Raw genomic sequence first — 16,745 nt, 5'->3', positions numbered from 1 at the left:
TGCTGGTCTCCATTACACAGCACTTGCAACCTCTGCTGTGAGAAATCCTCAGACCTCCCTTGTTAGCTTGTAGCAGACCTCTGAGTACTGAGCAGCCTGCAGAAGGATGTTCTGTGGCCCGAGACACAAAGCGTTAAAGGCGCATTTCCTCTGCAGCCGCATTCCGAGAAGCTCGGGCTCTGGCAGCTGGGCAGCAGCACACAGGGCATGGGGATGTGCCAGAGCAGCTCCTGTGGGAGGAAGCTGGCTCGTCCTTGCACTCTAAGCCTCTGGATGCAGGCTGTGCCTCCAGCCTGTCGCTGAAGAGTCACTGGGGAGTGGGATCTCTACCAAATCCTGAACACGGAAGAAAAACTGGAGTGTGCAGACCTGACCCGTGGCGTCAGGTTTTGGATAACATAGGATAATGTGGAGCAGGAGAGCTGCGTCACCATAGGCTCATGAGGCAGGAGATGTGCTAGCCTCTGATTTTTCCTAATTGCTCTGCCCATGATCCCACAAATCATTTCTGTCTTGCTCCTTCTCTGGGAAAGCAGCCATGCTGGTGCTGGCTGCCACAGCAGGTCTGCAGCTCAGGCAGCAGCAGTGTGACTTACTGCACTGAGATCACAGGTTCACATCCTGGAGATGAGCTCAAGGGAGGGGGCAGCTACAGTGCACATTATATAAACTTAAGTCTTGCCATCTGTTTTGAAGAGACTATTTGGTGATATTGCTAAGGTTACAGACTTGAGCCCTGTAACTTCAAAAATGCCACAGTTGTGGTTTCCTGTGTGGCTTTATTATGATCTTACAGGCCTTAAATGGCATAATTATTATTTTTGTGCTTAGTTGACAGCTGGATTTTTTCCCTTCAGTCCCAGCCACAGGTGCAGAACGGTGTGAGGAAACCAGAAGTGCTTGATTTGGCAACCTAAATAGTGAAGGGGTTTTAATTTATTTTAGTAAACAGTTAACAAGAAGTGGTGAGACGTGTTCTCACTACAGGTTGTAAGTGCTGCACATACTGTGGTAGCTATAGGAAAACTTTCTGCATGTTGTATTAGGAGTAAATCGAGTGAAGCTTTCAGGATAGCCTGATGTTTTTTTACATGTAGAAAACTGGCTGTGTCTCAGGATGTGTGGTATCCAGCTGATTGAAGGACACTGTCTTGAGCTGTACTTCTAGTAAATATGCTGCTCTATAAACTGGCATTAAAGCTAAAGCCTGCATTTCCTGGCCTTTTTCCTGGAAACAGCAAAGCTATAAAGTGTCTGAGTCGTGTAATAGGGACCCAATTTGATTGACAGCTGACAACAGAAGATAGACAATGTTGATCTTGGCGGTTTTCATTAGCTGCTTGTAAAATGCTCAAGGAAACACTGCTGTTATTTTTCCTATGTGCACAGCAATGCATAGGTGCCAAAGTCTAGTAACATTTTCAGTGATACTCCAATTAAGGTCTGTTAGCCAATATATTAATTGCATGGGAAAACAGAAACAGACCGCCAGAAGAGGAAGACTGGGAAGAAATGGATTGTTGTTTTCTATGGCAGCATTTTCAATTTCCCTTCTCCTGACCGCACTTTTTCCCTTGCCTGTCCCTCAGGGGAAACAGCGGGAAGACAGCAGGTGCCCACGTCGCCGCCAGCCTCGGAGAACAGCAGCGCAGCGCACAGCATCGGCAGCACACAGAGCACGCCCTGCTCCAGCAGCAGCGCCACCTAACCCGGGACACGGCGGAGAGCAGCGCAGCGCTCTGGGCACAGCGCGGGGCTCTGGGCACAGCGCACAGCAGCTCGTCAACCTTCAAAGGATCGGTTCCGTTGCTTCTGGAAAAAAATGAAGAGGGGTTTTTCTACGGGGAAAAAAAAAAAAAAAAAAGGACTGATTTTCTTTTGGGGAAGCCACTGTGTGTGTGAGTGTGTATATGAGCACACAATGCATGGGTGAACACAGCCTGTTGGATCTTGTTAGCATGTTATACTACATGTGACAAAGCTACTAATTTTACAGTACTGCAACCTGTTCTAGGGGTCTGTGGGCCCTCAATGTGAAATCTATGCCAGTTGGGAAAAATGCTGCTTTGTCTATATGATGTTTTCATTTCCCTGAACCTTCTCATTGACACAAGGTATTCATTAAGGGAATTCAGTCATAGAATCACAGAATGGTTTGGGTTGGAAGGGACCTTAAAGATCATCTAGTTCCAACCCTCTACCCCATGGGCAGGGACACCTTCCACTAGACCAGGTTGCTCAAGCCCCATCCAATGTGCCTTTGAATACTTCTAGAGATGGGATATCCACAACTTCTCTGGGCAACCTGTTCAGTGCCTTACCACCCTCACAGTAAAGAGTTTTTTCCTAATGTCTAATCTAAACCTGCCCTATTTCAGTTTAAAGCCATTACTCCTTGTCCTATCACTACATAAGATAAACAGAACAAAGATGATCTTGGGTAAAAGGATTTCTGTTTGTCTGAGCAAGAAAGCATCAATGTCAGATCTCCTTGGTAAATAACATTTTATTATTCAGCTACATTTAGCCTCCTTTGAATAATCTTTGTTTTGTCCAGCTTACAGCTACAGCATCTCGTTTGCTTTCCTGTTGTGTTTGCAGCTTCAGGTTTGTTCCAGGTATTTTTGTTATAATACTCATTGCTTTGGTAATTGGAAAAGAGCACACTCTAACATTCCCTCTCTCTTTTGATGGGCCAAAGCTCTTTTAGAAGAGATTTTTTGATCTGCTATACCAAATACAGGCACACAGAAACATTAAGACAAAGAATGGTCTTGTGCACTAACATGAATGGGTGTGTACCTTTAATGGCAATTGCTTTATGCAAATAGATATGTATCAGGGTATACACAGCCTAACCACTTTACCAATTGGAAATTAGCACAGCATTCCTTCCATACATAAACATATTATCCATAAATATAAATATATATATATATAAAATTTAAAACTATCTTTTCAGTTTATAATAGGGAGATAGAGGAGATAAAGAAGTTGATTTGGTTCTAATCTTTTAGCTAGCATGAATTCTCTTTGACATAAGAGATGAGTTTGAGGGCACAAGGAATGTACAGTAGTGCCTTTTACTTGCTATTCTCTGAAAATAGTTGGGCAGTTGTTTGTGCCAAACTGTTGTACGAACATTATGATTGGATAGTCCCAAAGCAGTATCAGAATATGGAAATGGCAGAAGGGTACTAATTGTTGCTATTTTTTAGTGTCATTGCCTTATGCTGACCTTCAAATTGATGCAAAATGAAAAGCAAAAAAAGACACTTTTAACATGTAATTGTTTGACTGTTACTCGCCACTTTGTAATGTGTTCTACTGATCCTTCTTTGAGGAAGAAAGAGCATTGTTTTCCTTTAAAAATGAGATGAATAACTTTCATTAGTCATAGTGAAAGTTACCTGTGTTCTGCAAGAGAGGAAGGGACTTCATTACACTCGAGTGATAGTCTGCCCTGTAGTCTGAGCTGCAGATTTTTTGCTGATTCTACACTTGTGCCTTGCTGATGCCAGGCTGGTCCAAGTGCAACACATGCAATAAATTTAAGTGCCCAGGATCAGGCAGAGTGTTACTCACTTTAAATCAAATCTGTTGCCAATCCTGCAAACACCTATGCAAGCAGGTAACTGCACGCCTTGTCCTCGCTTTTAGAAGCACGTGCTCAACTCTGTACACCAGGGCTGGTCTCAGTGTCCGTGCAGGCAGCGGGGCTTAGAGTGACATGCAAAAATGTGTGATGTTACCAGGCCAGTGAGCAGTGCTGTGACGTGGACAGGGTGTCAGGTAAGTGTGGTTACCTGTGCAGAGGGGTGTGCAGGACTGGCTCTGCTCCGAGGTGTCGGGAGGATGAATGTGCTACCTGTGTGGTTGAAAAGAAAGCGCTTTGCCTAACCTTCAGCAGAATGTATTGTTAAAGCATATTCTATGTGTAAAGTCTTTAAAGATGTCTTCAAAGAAGACTAGAGTCTTTAACTTCAATCATAGCTATATTTTACTACATTAAATTTCTGTATAAAGATATATTTAAATGTTTTAGATAAATGTAAGTTACTCTATATGAAATGTTTAATTTCAATTACTGTGAAATTTACATATTTTGTAAATTCCTTTCCCCATTTTAACCCTTTCCCTCCTCAGATATTTTATTAAGTAGTTTCTCATAGGAAGTATTAGATTTGGTTGTTGGGATGGACAGGTTGAAAAATTCTTTGTAAAATAGATAATTGTATATTTTTGAGAGAAACATGCTGCATTTTCAATCTTTTTATCAAAAATTTAATCTAATTTTAGAATAATTTACAGATTTTTATTTACCATTGGATAAACCAAAAATATAGAAAGATCAAAGATTTGATTTGTTGACTTGTGTGTAAAATACAGTTTAAATTAACTGAACTCAGCTGTTTAATTCAGCAGTTTTAATACACCTGAGTTAATTGTCTGTTGGAGTTTACCAAAATGGCACATGATTACTCAGCAGATGGAAGAGCCATTTCTGCTTCAATAAAGAGAGAGAACCAAACCCAAGCATTCCCAGTGAATAACTTTATTACAGAAACGTGCAGTACTTTGCAGCAGCTGTTAGGCTGCCCTCAGAGCCTGCTGCCCCTCTAGGCTGTGGTTTATAGCAGCCATTTGTCTCCACTGCCAGTCTCAGTGTGTGGAGTGGCAGCTCCTGACTATGTGACCACTGAGGCACTGGTTCCCACCTCTGTCCCTCATGGTTTCACCACACTGGACTCACAGGCAGAGCCCTGTGGGGGCTGGAAGGCCAGTGAGACTCTCCTGTCCCAGCAGAGGGTGTTGAAGCAGGGGTTTGCATGGATGGAGTCCGTGGTTAATTTCAGCATGATGGAATCAACTGCGAAGGAATTTATGTAAGAATGGGAGGATTGGGCTTAAAATGGACCTTGTGCCTGTAAAAGCTATTAGGAGCATACTTAAACTCCAAAGTAGACTGCTTGTTCTGTCATGTGTTGTCTAATCACTAACCTTTTGCAGTATTTGTTTTTGGACATTACTACATTTGTGTTTCAAAAGATCAGATCTTTCTGTGTTAGGCTATTTTTGTAGCATTGTCCGCACGGAAATGGATTTTGCAAAATGTCTGTAAATGCTGATGATTGTAACCTTCCCCCTGCTCTTTCCTAACCATTCCTCTCCTGTATGTTCTTTCTGTTATGTATATCTACCTCATGCTTCACAAGAAGACTGTACTGTTGGTTGTGCTGGCAGCCCTTCGTGTGAGGTGCCTGTTGTGCCCTGTTGTTGTTGTTTGTCATTCGTCGGGATGTTCGTAGCGTTATCAGATCTTTGCAGCCATGTCCTGCCCATTCCAGACACAATATTCTCACCTTTGAATAAAGAGGTATATTTCTTTTAGATGCAAATGCTAGATTTCTTTTAAATCAAAGAATGGGAAAAATTTACTTGCTAATACCTGTGGCCAGTCTGAACATCCCATTTGTATTTCATACTGCATTCAGTATTTCAGAGCCTTGTGGAAATGCATAGTTGTACAGTTTTGATAACCACAGTGTCATGTCATCTTAGTCTCTTGTGCATAATAAAGTATATATCAATTTATTAATAACTGATGTCATTATTTATTTAAATTGTACAGAGCCAATGACTATAGATCAACTTTTGACTCACTGGTCTGTCCTCGTGTCCCATAAATTTCAGTGGGAATTGTATACAGGATTTGATTTTGTGTATCCACTTCTGTTTTCTCCTTTCTTAATTTTTAATCCATTGGCTTCGTTGGACTACTCAGTATGATGGCCTCTTGCAGAAACCAGTAGCTATTTTAGGTAAATGCTGCTGGTTTTTGCTCAAAGTTGAAGTCCAGAGCTCTGATCCTGTGGGCATTTATTAGTTGCATGTCAAGACACAGCCTCAGTTGAATTCTGCATAAAGCCTGGGTTGAGCACAGTGAAGCCCATGGCTCTGCAGCAGTAGAGTGCTGGTGGCTTGTACCTGTGACTGCAGCTATACTGGAGACATGTGAGACTGTTTGCATCACTGAATGATCTTCCTGTGCAGGAGCAGATGTTAGGCTGTGTATCAGCAGGACAAGAATTTGGGTGTTCAATATCATGCTTTCTGATTTGTTTCCTGTATTTCTTGTGCAGAATATTCTTTATGGGTATTTGATGGGAGCAACCTCAGTGGTTTTTCCCTGTGTTATTCAGACATTGTAGTTATTGAATCACAAAAGAAAGTTCCTTTGTAAGAGAATCTAAAATGTGAAATTATCACTTTAAAAACCAAGATTCCTTCAGTACAGAAAAGGCTATTAATTAGAAGCAATTCTAAGCTTACATGTTGCCTATGACAATTCACAGAGGTGCAATAGATTTATTGCTTCATAACAACCATATTTCAGTTTCTGCTTCAAGACAAAAGACAATTCTGTTTTCGTGTGGAAATGAGCTCCATAGGGTGACCTCTCAGCTGAAAGTTACTGTAGCTGCTGTTCCTTGTTGCCTATAAAATTTATATTTTTATTGAAACATGGTGCGAAAGCATGATCAGTATCTCATGTGTGGAATTAATTTTAAAATGCAATTATTAGCCAATGAATTCTGATATATTTGCATGAGTACTTTTAGACATAAAGAGGTAAAAGTATTGCCACATTGCACAGTAGGTATCAATGTTGTGCATATTTGTTCTCTCAAGTGTTGTGAGTGAAGCAAATGTTTTGGACAGTCAAAAAATACCAGGTGCCAGTTTCAGGAAAAACACAGGCCAGAGCTCTTCAAATTTATAAACAGAATTAAATTTATCACAGCATTCTTTCCAAGACAATATAAAAGGAAAAGGAGACAATATTTTGATAAATTTTCACAGCTATCACTTTGTAACTGTAAAGCAGATATTTATGAGGCTGGAAGCCTGATTGCAGCATGTGTTTTTGTACAGTGTTCCCAAATCTCAGGCCCTGAACCTTGCCTTGCCAACCTGCGTGCATATTTACACTTGGCAAAAGAAAGATCAAATAACATCCCTTCACCTACCCGAAGATGTTTACAGCTGAAATTGCAGATTTCTCTGTGGTTTGCTGGAAGCCCTGCGGGTGCCAGTGCAGCCTGCCCAGAAGGTGATGTGCCCACAGTGGCTCTGCAGCCAGTCTGAGCTGCTCACCCTCTGTGCTGAGCTGCAGGGTTACTGTGCTTAGGAAAGTCTGAAAAGGGGTTGGTTTGTGGATAGATGAGGAGGACAAGCAGCACAAAAGCGTTACTCTTGCGCTCTTGTTTAAATAACAGATTTTTTCCATCCAATTTTGGCACATATATTTTGAGGAATTGGTTAAAAAATATTTGGGTGGAGGCTCTTTTCCTCTGTTACTGCTACTTGTAAACTGCTTGCTCTAGTAAAGAACATACTGTAGAGGCAAAAAATTAAATCAGTATTTTAAAAAACAAAATCTTGAGTATTAAGCAGAGAAAGCTGATGGTATTTAACAATGTGTTAATTGGCTCACCAAGTGCTCTGTTTTGTCAGTAAATTTTTTATGGTGTGCCTGCAAAATCACACTGCAAGTAGCTATGGTTTTCCCAGTTCTCTAAGCATTTAAAGTCCAGATTTGCTTTGTAAATAGGTTGAAAGGATTAAAAAATTCTTAGTCTGTCCTTTATACAAGTAGGCATCTCCCATGGGGTCATAAGAGCTTGGGATGTAGTCTTTGTACTGTGCAATATTTTTATTAGTCCATGATCCTAAAGGTGATTAGTAACATTGGCTGTTAGGACTGAAAAATAAAATAAACAGGAAGATTTAAGAGGAGCATACACACAGAGCATTCACAGCAGGAATATTTAGGTTTTCACAAAATTTCTTCAGTGCCAAAACATGTCACAGAAAATTTAAATCATTGAAATAAAATAACATGAAGGAAGCACTTAAGAAGTGTTTGGAAATGAGAGGCTGAAGACTCATGCTGCGCTGCAGCCTGAAAGGAGCTGGGTCTGGCAGACTTCCAGGGCTGCCATGCCCCCAACATGCCAAGGGCATGAGGGCTGGGATAGCAGTGCCTGTCACAGGGAATTCTGGTTTACAGTGCTGGGCATCAGCCAGCCAGGCAGGGTTATTGCAGCAGGACTCGTGCTGTTAGCTCTGGTATAGCTGTCCCTGTGCTACTCCTGTTGGTAACAGGCTGTTTCTGACAAACCAGGTGTGTGTGTGAGCTCAGCAGTTGTCAGATTTTTTGCATTGGGAAGAAGGGCCATGAAGTATGAAAGGCTTTGGCTGGAAGGCACAATCTGCACTTGGGAGGGTCAGAGAGTGAGTGTTTGTCTTGCAAGTAGAAGAGGTGCAGCACCAGTCCTCTTTCTGGGAGCTCCTCTGCTGCTAAAATCTGAGTCCAGGAGTTCAAAATAAAAATCCCCATCCTGAACAAGACCCACCCTGTGCAGCTCAAGCAGGAGCAGTGGGATGGAGCAGCTGCCCACTGAGTGAGAGCTGTGCCCCTGGGGCAGGCTCAGGCTGGCAAGTGTGGGCTCGGCACCGGCCCACGGGGGTCTGCAGGGGATCTCGGTGAGGGGAGGCAGAGCATGGGCACCAGGGGACAGTGAGGGCTGCAGGCCAGCCATAGGGCTCCTGAGGGACAGGGCATGGGCACCAGGGGACAGTGAGGGCTGCAGGCCAGCCATAGGGCTCCTGAGGGACAGAGCGTGGGGACAGTGAGGGCTGCACGGCAGCCATAGGGCAGCGCTCCTCAGGGACAGAGCATGGGCACCAGGGGACAGTGAGGGCTGCACGGCAGCCATAGGGCTCCTGAGGGACAGAGCATGGGCACCAGGGGACAGTGAGGCCCGCACGGCAGCCATGGGCAGCGCTCCTGAAGGACAGAGCGAGCGGCTCTGGGTGTGGATTTAAAGGAGGGCGGCCGCGACCGCCCAGGGGAGCTGTGAGGGAACGGCAGAGCTGGTGGGAGCCTTTCTGGACAAAGTTAAAGATGCACGTGGGCTTTGGCGAGGGGCTCGCGTTTTTGTCCTGATTATTAAATTGCCATCTCTCTGTGGGGAGCGATGAGGGATCTCTGAGGGATCTGGGGGGTCTCTGAGGGGTCCCTGAGGGGTCTGAGGGGTCCCTGAGGGATCTGGGGAGGTCTCTGAGGGGTCCCTGAAGGATCTGAGGGGTCTCTGAGGGATCTGAGGGGTCCCTGAGGGATCTGGGGAGGTCTCTGAGGGGTCTCTAAGGGATCTGAGGGGTCTCTGAGGGATCTGAGGGGTCCCTGAAGGATCTGGGGGATCTCTGAGGGATCTGAGGGGTCTCTGCCGCAGGAGGCACAGGCACAGGCTGGGGCTCTGCCCTCACTCCTGCTCTGAGTGGAAAGAAACCCAAAGGTGGGTTTGGATCTCAGTCCTCTGAGTAAGTGTCTCAAACCCCCTCTCAGAGCCGCAGAACGTGCTTGACAGGCAGCTCTGATGGCAGGGCAGCGCGGAACAGGCAGACACACGAGTGCCAGGTGATGAAGGTGTTGAAGGGGAAGATGGGCAGGTGAGAGGCAAGAGCAGGTACAGGATGACAAACACCTACATGGGGAAGGTGAGGCTGTTCCTTTGATTTACACATACTAAGCCGGTTGTGCCCTCAGTCTGAGGATGTGGGGAGGCAATGTTGATAATTAAGAGTAGAAAGGGAAGAAATCCATGGTGAGGTTATTGTCAAGTTGGCTGACAGAGAAAGCTGGATGAATGCTGTGACTGTGAGTGCTGTAGCATGACTGTGCTGCCTCTCTCCGGGGAGGCTGAGGGATGATTACTCTGGAAAGCACGAACCCCGCTGACATGCTTTGTACCATTACAAAGACAAAGTACACCCATGTTTTTACTGGCACTGCTTAGTTAATTTTTCTGTGACTTCCCCCAAATGTGTGTCCCTGAAGTGAGTCATATTTTACTACATGCTAGACAAAAAGGGTCTGTCATAAACCAGGAGGCCTTGCCTGGGCCAGCTGCTGTCCCTCAGGGCCATGGAAAGCACAGGATGATCTGCTCTGAGGACAGAATAACTTCTGCTTGGGCTGTGCCCATCACCTGAATCATGGGATCACCTACCAAGGAGGACACAGTTCTACTGGGAACTTCACAAATCTAGCTCTGGCAAGGCATTGTGAATGGTTAATTTTGTTTTCTGGTTTAATGGTGGAAGTAGGGTTATGCCAAGCTGATTCCTGATGATTTTTCTATTGCTTGTTCTTGTGAACTTTCATTTATGATATTGCTCTTTCATCACAAGATAAAAATTTATAAGATGTTGAAACTTAAATCTCATACTTTTAGAATGCATGTCTTTTGATCAATATCTGGTTAAACAACTGTGAGCCAAGATCAAATTTGCTATTCTCTCATCTAGATGTAAGAAATCTTAATTGCAATGTTTATTTGATTAATGACAATTTGTATGGTTACATAGACCAGAGCTACATTTTATAGATTTCTCCTGCTTCTATTGAGCAAAAGCAAAACTGTTATATCAAAACCTGAGGTATTCACATGGTTATGTTTTCAATATAAATGCACAAGTGTATACAAACACACATCTTTCCATTTAGTACTGGGTGAACCCAGGAAGTGAAAGTTCCAACATGTATTGGAGGCGAATGCACGTGGCCATGAGTAGTGCAAAAAGCATGTAGAGTATGTGAACAAGTAATTTACATCTGGAGGATTTGACTCAGTTGTGCTGTGTTTCAAAATCTTACCGTGGATTTTGTTGGCTTACTTGAGGCAGTTAGGGGGGCCATCAGCCTGTGCTTCCTGTATGGAGGCTGGAGAAGGCAGCCCCTGACTCAGCACACCTTTCCTGTCTGCTCCTAACTGAGAGCCTGCTGGCATGAATCTGCAAGGGCATCTTCTCTAGGGAAGCTGGGAACCAGTTCTTAAAAAATCATGTACTTCAATCTGAATGAACTCATCATTCTCAGACCTTATATGTGCTGGTGGTGCTATTGCAGAAGTATAATGATACAGGTTTATTTTGGCACAATCAATAGAGGGAACAGTTACATGGAAGGAGGCTAGAGATCAGGGTCACTGCCATACAAGCAAGAGCTTCTCTCTCCAGGAGGGATAACTCAAGTGTTGCCCCCTGCTTACAAATCTTTAAGATTTTTCACAGCATGGAAAGAAACTGATGTGTATAAAACTGGAGGCATTTGCCAGGATCCAGGTTCAGTGCCACACTTGAAGAAAAAAAAAGTTTGCATTATTCAGAGTCCATATTTCATTTTAAAAGCAAAATAAGGGCCAAATTCTCACCTGGTATAAACCTGCTCCTTCAGCTTCCATCAAATTCTGTCTCTTTATATCAACAAAGCATCTCTCAAGTGTGTAAGCAGTTCTTTAGTACCTAATAACAGAAATATAATCTGGCAAGCAGATGGTTTCGACAGCTGCCAGTGTACTTCAGATCCAAAGAAGATTCCTTCAACTTCAGCTCTTCCCTTCTTTAGACTTTTATTAAAAACAGGACCTATTCCCTAGTCTCTCATGTCGTACATACTTATTGCAATGTTAGTTCAGCACACTGCCCATTTTCTCCAAACATCTGAATTCTGCTCTACAGATGTAAAATCCTTTTCCTCTACTCTAATCAGCATTAAAATCTCCTATTCCCAATTGAGGTTCTGACAATTGCAGTGCTGGTCCTCCTGTTTGCATTTAAGTCAAGAAGGCTCACATTTCAGATCAGACAGTGCAAAATGCCATGCTCATTTTTTAAAAAAAGGATGGTTTTTAAGCAGGGTATGCAAAGCAGCAAGGCATTAGAGCTATTCCAGCTTCAATGACTTGGGCAGGTTTTGCTATAAAAGCCCCAAGCAAAGGTTGAAGCAGGTGTTCTGGACATATGATCACAGCACACATAGGGTGGCACTTCAGGTCTCCTCACTAACAGTGTGGCTGTAGGATTGCCCAGGCAAGTATCCTCTGGTATATTTGACTTTGTCTTTCTGGGGCAATGTCACTCCCATAAAGGAAGTGTTTCCCAGGTTCTGGCACTTTGGCAATTGTGCAGGTAAATCCAGGCTGCTATGGGCTTGTTCCTGACCAGGGTGACAGTCAGCAAGGGGCCACTGCTGCCCTGTGCCCCTTTCTCAGCAGCACTTGCCTAGGTCCCCAAGGAAAGCACCAGCATTAGTCATACATGCACCAGCTTTAAGGATCCACCCCTTACACACCCTGTCCACACTGCCTGATCCCAGATGGTTTTAGCTGGCAACTAGCAACTACTTTAAAATGTGTCCATGCTGTGGCCAGGACTGGGCTAGCTGGCACTACATGTGATGAAGCCTATTCATCAGGGAGGCTTGAAAACTGTTTTGGTGATCCAAGTTTTCAGGAAGGTTTCTTCCTCTTTTTCCTTTGAGCTCATTGCCGTTCCTGCATTGAGTGCCGTCCATTCACACTTCCAAGTATGCTTTTTGGACAAAACAAGCACATCTCTATCTTGACACTTTTGCCTTTGTCTTCTGGAAGTGAGTTTGTAGGTTAGGTGATGTCACTGAAGACAAAGAAGTAGCATGTGGCATTTGACTTCCTGAATATTAAAGAAATATTTCCAAATAACAGTCTGCAAAAAAACACATAGACTGCAACTTGCATTTAAGGCTCATCAAATGCCTTGGAATAGCAACCAAAATAGTAAAATCATACAATGCTCTTAGACAAGTAATAGGCAGGGAGGGGAAATAACTGTGTGGGATAAGTGTGTTCATTTTATTGAACCCTTTGGAAAAGATTTAGAGTTTGTGGAAAGAAATGACCATTCACTTCTGCAAATACAGGCACATGAAGCTGTTGCACAGTGCTAACATATTTGTAAGGAATTAGACAGTCATCAATTTATCAGTCATCAAATTTAAGGAAACCACTCTTCATGTGTCATGGGCTGTGATTTCAACATACTCTGTGATTTATTGCCAAGGACTAAGAAACTTCAGGCATGTTCTCTGAACTTCTCACCTTCCCTAGGACTGACTGCCACTGAAATGCACATTACATGACCCCTGACTAAAGGCTTCTAATGTGTGATTCAAACTGAGACTTGACCAAGTATTTGATGGGAAAGCTTGCATTGTCCCTGAAACTTTCTTTTATTTTCCTGAAGATTTTTAGTGCTAAAATTTTAAACTGGTTTGCTGAATTACATCACACAACTCTCTGCCTCTGGCTGTGAATTCAAAAAGGCATCCAGCTGAGGAAATTTCAAATCTTTGTATTATTCTTCTAAAATACTTGGTAACTTTATGAGGATGTCATTGGGATAGTGCAAAACATTCTCATGGAAGGATTACCCGTTTCTTTATTCTTGAGGAAGATTGGTTGATCAAAGCTATCATATAAATCTTGCAAAACTGTCAGGTGTTGCTCTCCACAACACATTAATAAGAGCTATTCTCTGATACTAATTAAGAAAAACATTTCTCCCTGGCAGTGGTTTTCCTTTGATGTTCCTATCAGGCCAGTGCAAACAAGCAAATGCCAGAGAGCTGAAACCTTATTGCTGCTGGTGTGTCACTGGTATCTAATACTGCAGGTCTGTTTGCCAGTGCAGGCATAGGGAGTTTTCTGTATAAACTGTTGAAGCCCTAATGGGAATTTCCCCCTAAATTCTCTCCTGCAGATCCAATTAAAAATGGGCTCTTTACTGTTGATCTTGTATGTGTCTTTCTCTTGTCACAGTTTGAGTTCATTTTGCAGTAGAAGCAGCTTGAGTTTATTTCTTTTTAAACCCTGATAATGACAAATAGGCCTTAGCAAGCTAATTCTTGTTTTTCTGCATACCCCAGGTATTGCAATACAGTGGAATTACCTTTTTAATAAAACCCTCACACATTGTCAATTAGACATAGAAAAATACCTATTTAGGCTGCCTTGTCTGAGATATCTGAAGGTTTGATGCACATTTTATAGCAGAGAATTAATGCTGGTGTCTGTGACACAACTCCTGATTACCACCTGACACAGAACACTCAAAGCATTCTCATAGGTCTAAATCCAGGGGATTTGGGGTATATTCATGTATTGCTTGAGATTTATACAATCTACTTTAAGCCCTTTGGGGGCAGCTTTTATCTGCTCTGTTTCCTTCAGACATTGGTTCTGAAGAATGACATTCCCTGGCCAAAATGCCGTTCAAGAAAGGTAACTTGTACTTCCTATGGAGTGGTGTAAGCCCTCTCAGGGCTCAGTGGAGAACCCAGCTCTGCCAGCAATCATGTCAGGGCATTTGAATTTTCTCTGCCTCACTTTTTTTTTTAATGTGAGGCCTCCCTAATCACTTTAGCAATTTAAAGATGATACATGTCTGGGAGCTGGTGTTCTGTGGGGGAGGTCGGTGTTCTACTTTCGCTACTTCAGCAACCTGAAGTAAAATGTGAAAGGTTAAAATACTTTGCTCTAAGTGTTTTCTAAATTTTCTGACAGACACATTTTGCCAGGTTTAAAAAAAAAAAAAAAAAAGGAGTAAAAAATGAGTGCTTCACTATATTTTTAAAGCATAACATCAAGAAAATTTCCTTAAATTTTTGAAATACATATTACTTGTTCCTGTTGGCAGTTTTTCCCACCCCATGCTATCTGCCAATCAAACTTTTTCAAACACTGTTCACTTGTAAATACATAAGCTACGTTAAGGGATACTACTAGGATCTAAGAGGCTGCTCTTTCTCTTTCTTGCTCCCAGGTCTCATCTGGTGTGTTTACAGCACAGTGCCTTTGTCACAGAATCTGTGCAGTGAATCTGCACAAGTGTTAAATGTCAGGCTGTAAACTAAACACTCCCAGGAATGGGAAGCATCATGAAGGGATTCATGTGGTGAAGAAATATCATTTTCCTGGGTAAACTTGAAACAACCCTGGTTTCTTGACTCCCAGTTTCAAAATTAATTGCATGTTCTGAGATCACTTTGGCTCCAAGTGATGAATGCCATGCCCTGTAATATTTAAGAACTTTTCACTCTTACACAGAAGAATTCTCTGTAAAAGGATGGATATAGAAAATATCCCAGCTTAATAAAATTGATTTGTTGGTCAAGGGAATTAGTGTAATAATCATCACTGATGATTAAAAGATGTTGAAATGCACTGGATCACACACTCAACTGTGGCTAGTTTATTTTAAACTTCCTCGTGCTGAAAGGAGGAAGGTTGTGTCACAGCTGAGTGATTCACACCATCGAGTGAGACCTTTGGTACAAAGTATTTTCCTCTTCAGAGACCTGTGTGACCTCTGCTGTGGCTGAGGCTGACCCCCATGGTGGGAGCTGGCATACCTCAGTGTGCTCCTACCCTCTGTCTACTCTGAATTTGGATAGAGTTTTCCTTTTTTGTTCCGCTGCTGTCTTTGCCTAGTTTTTTTCTACAGGAAGTCTGAAGTTTAGCTGCAAAATCAGCCTGTTGTATTGTGGGGCTCTGCACTGCAGTGCTCTTGTCTTGCTAGGAATGAGGGGTATCCCAACTCTTTGGGATCTCTTGGACCCCTGCCCACCAACTTCTGGTGCTGGACCACCTGAAGCAACTGTGTTGATCCTGCTCTGGGACATCTTCCTCTCCTCCAGCCAGACATGTCCAACAAGACATGTCCTCTTCTGTAGATTGTCTTCTGCATTTTTAATTCTTCCTACTGTGCACTCCATTCAGACTGGTGTCCAGCACATTCAAATAAACAAAAATACTTAATAGTGAAAATGCCACAGGCGATAGTTTTACTGGGGGGAGGTGTGTACTTTATCCATGATGACTGCTCTGAAATTAGGATGAGAAATTGGAAGAAGTGGCAAGGGGAAGCTCAAACTATTTTGGAGATTTCTTGGAAAAGCATGTGGGGTTTTTTGACATTTGTTTTGTGTGATATGATCAGTGTATGCTGGGTGCATGATGGAGGTGACTCATTTGTTGCATGGGTGCGGGGGGGTGAAAGAGAAACAAAAGATGCTGGCTGTATCCTTGTAGAAAGCTTTGAGTTTTCTTTACTAAACTGTCTGTGGGATTCTTATTTTAACTTTTCGTAGAAAACCCTCATCCTATTCTCAGTCTAATTAAGATGTTACTCACAGAGGAAGACATTTTCCCATCTGGGCAGCCTGCACAGAATAAGGACTACAGGGGACATGAATAAATAACACAGGAAAGAGGTGAAAAACAAAAGGGACAATAATTAAAATCAGAACTTCTAATATATTGCAATTTATAGTTGTTTGGGGTTGTACAAATACTTTCCTACAGTGCAGTCGTTTAGATATTACCCTTAGAGAAATCCATTTAGTCAGAAAAATCAACAGGCACAAGAGTATGGTTCAGGGTTTTTTACCCCTAGTGCACTAACATTCTTGGCTCTACTTGGGTATTTGTTTACACAGAGTATTAAGTTCATAAATCTTAATTTAATTTTTGACCATGACAGTGATCAGCTTCTTGCTCACTAAAATCCACCAGGCACAGCAAACTGTACATGGAGATAGGGGAGAACCACTTTGTTTGAATGCTGACTTTGGTGGAATATGACTACATGAAACCATTCTAATGGTTCTCCTTCCCCATCAGAGCAGTTCATTGATTGACTTGAAGTTTTGGTGCCAAAAGTAGTGTTTTGTTTTCAAACTATTTACAAGGGACTTCTTGTGTGTGCCTTCTGTTGTTATTTCCCAGCCCAGTGCAGGTTTATTTAATGACCATCAGGCGGTCAGCTGCCCCCACTTGCCCTGGGCTCCAGGTGTGTGAGTT

At 42.8% G+C, this 16,745-nt stretch overlaps 1 protein-coding gene across 2 annotated transcripts in view; it reads left to right on the top strand.

The window, feature by feature from the left end:
• The window catches only part of TGFBR3 (transforming growth factor beta receptor 3), a 116,417-nt gene extending 110,815 nt beyond the window's left edge, over positions 1 to 5,602 (top strand). For both annotated transcript variants that reach the window (XM_033067533.1, XM_033067534.2), the window contains exon 17: positions 1,590 to 5,602. In XM_033067533.1, the coding sequence (XP_032923424.1) occupies positions 1,590 to 1,708 (119 nt within the window). In that variant the 3' untranslated portion in view covers positions 1,709 to 5,602. The remainder of the gene's footprint in view (positions 1 to 1,589) is intronic.
• The last annotated feature ends 11,143 nt before the right edge of the window (positions 5,603 to 16,745 follow it).

The sequence above is a fragment of the Catharus ustulatus genome, chromosome 9 (assembly GCF_009819885.2).
Source record: "Catharus ustulatus isolate bCatUst1 chromosome 9, bCatUst1.pri.v2, whole genome shotgun sequence".
NCBI lineage: Eukaryota > Metazoa > Chordata > Aves > Passeriformes > Turdidae > Catharus > Catharus ustulatus.
This window is presented reverse-complemented; position numbering and strand designations above follow the sequence as displayed.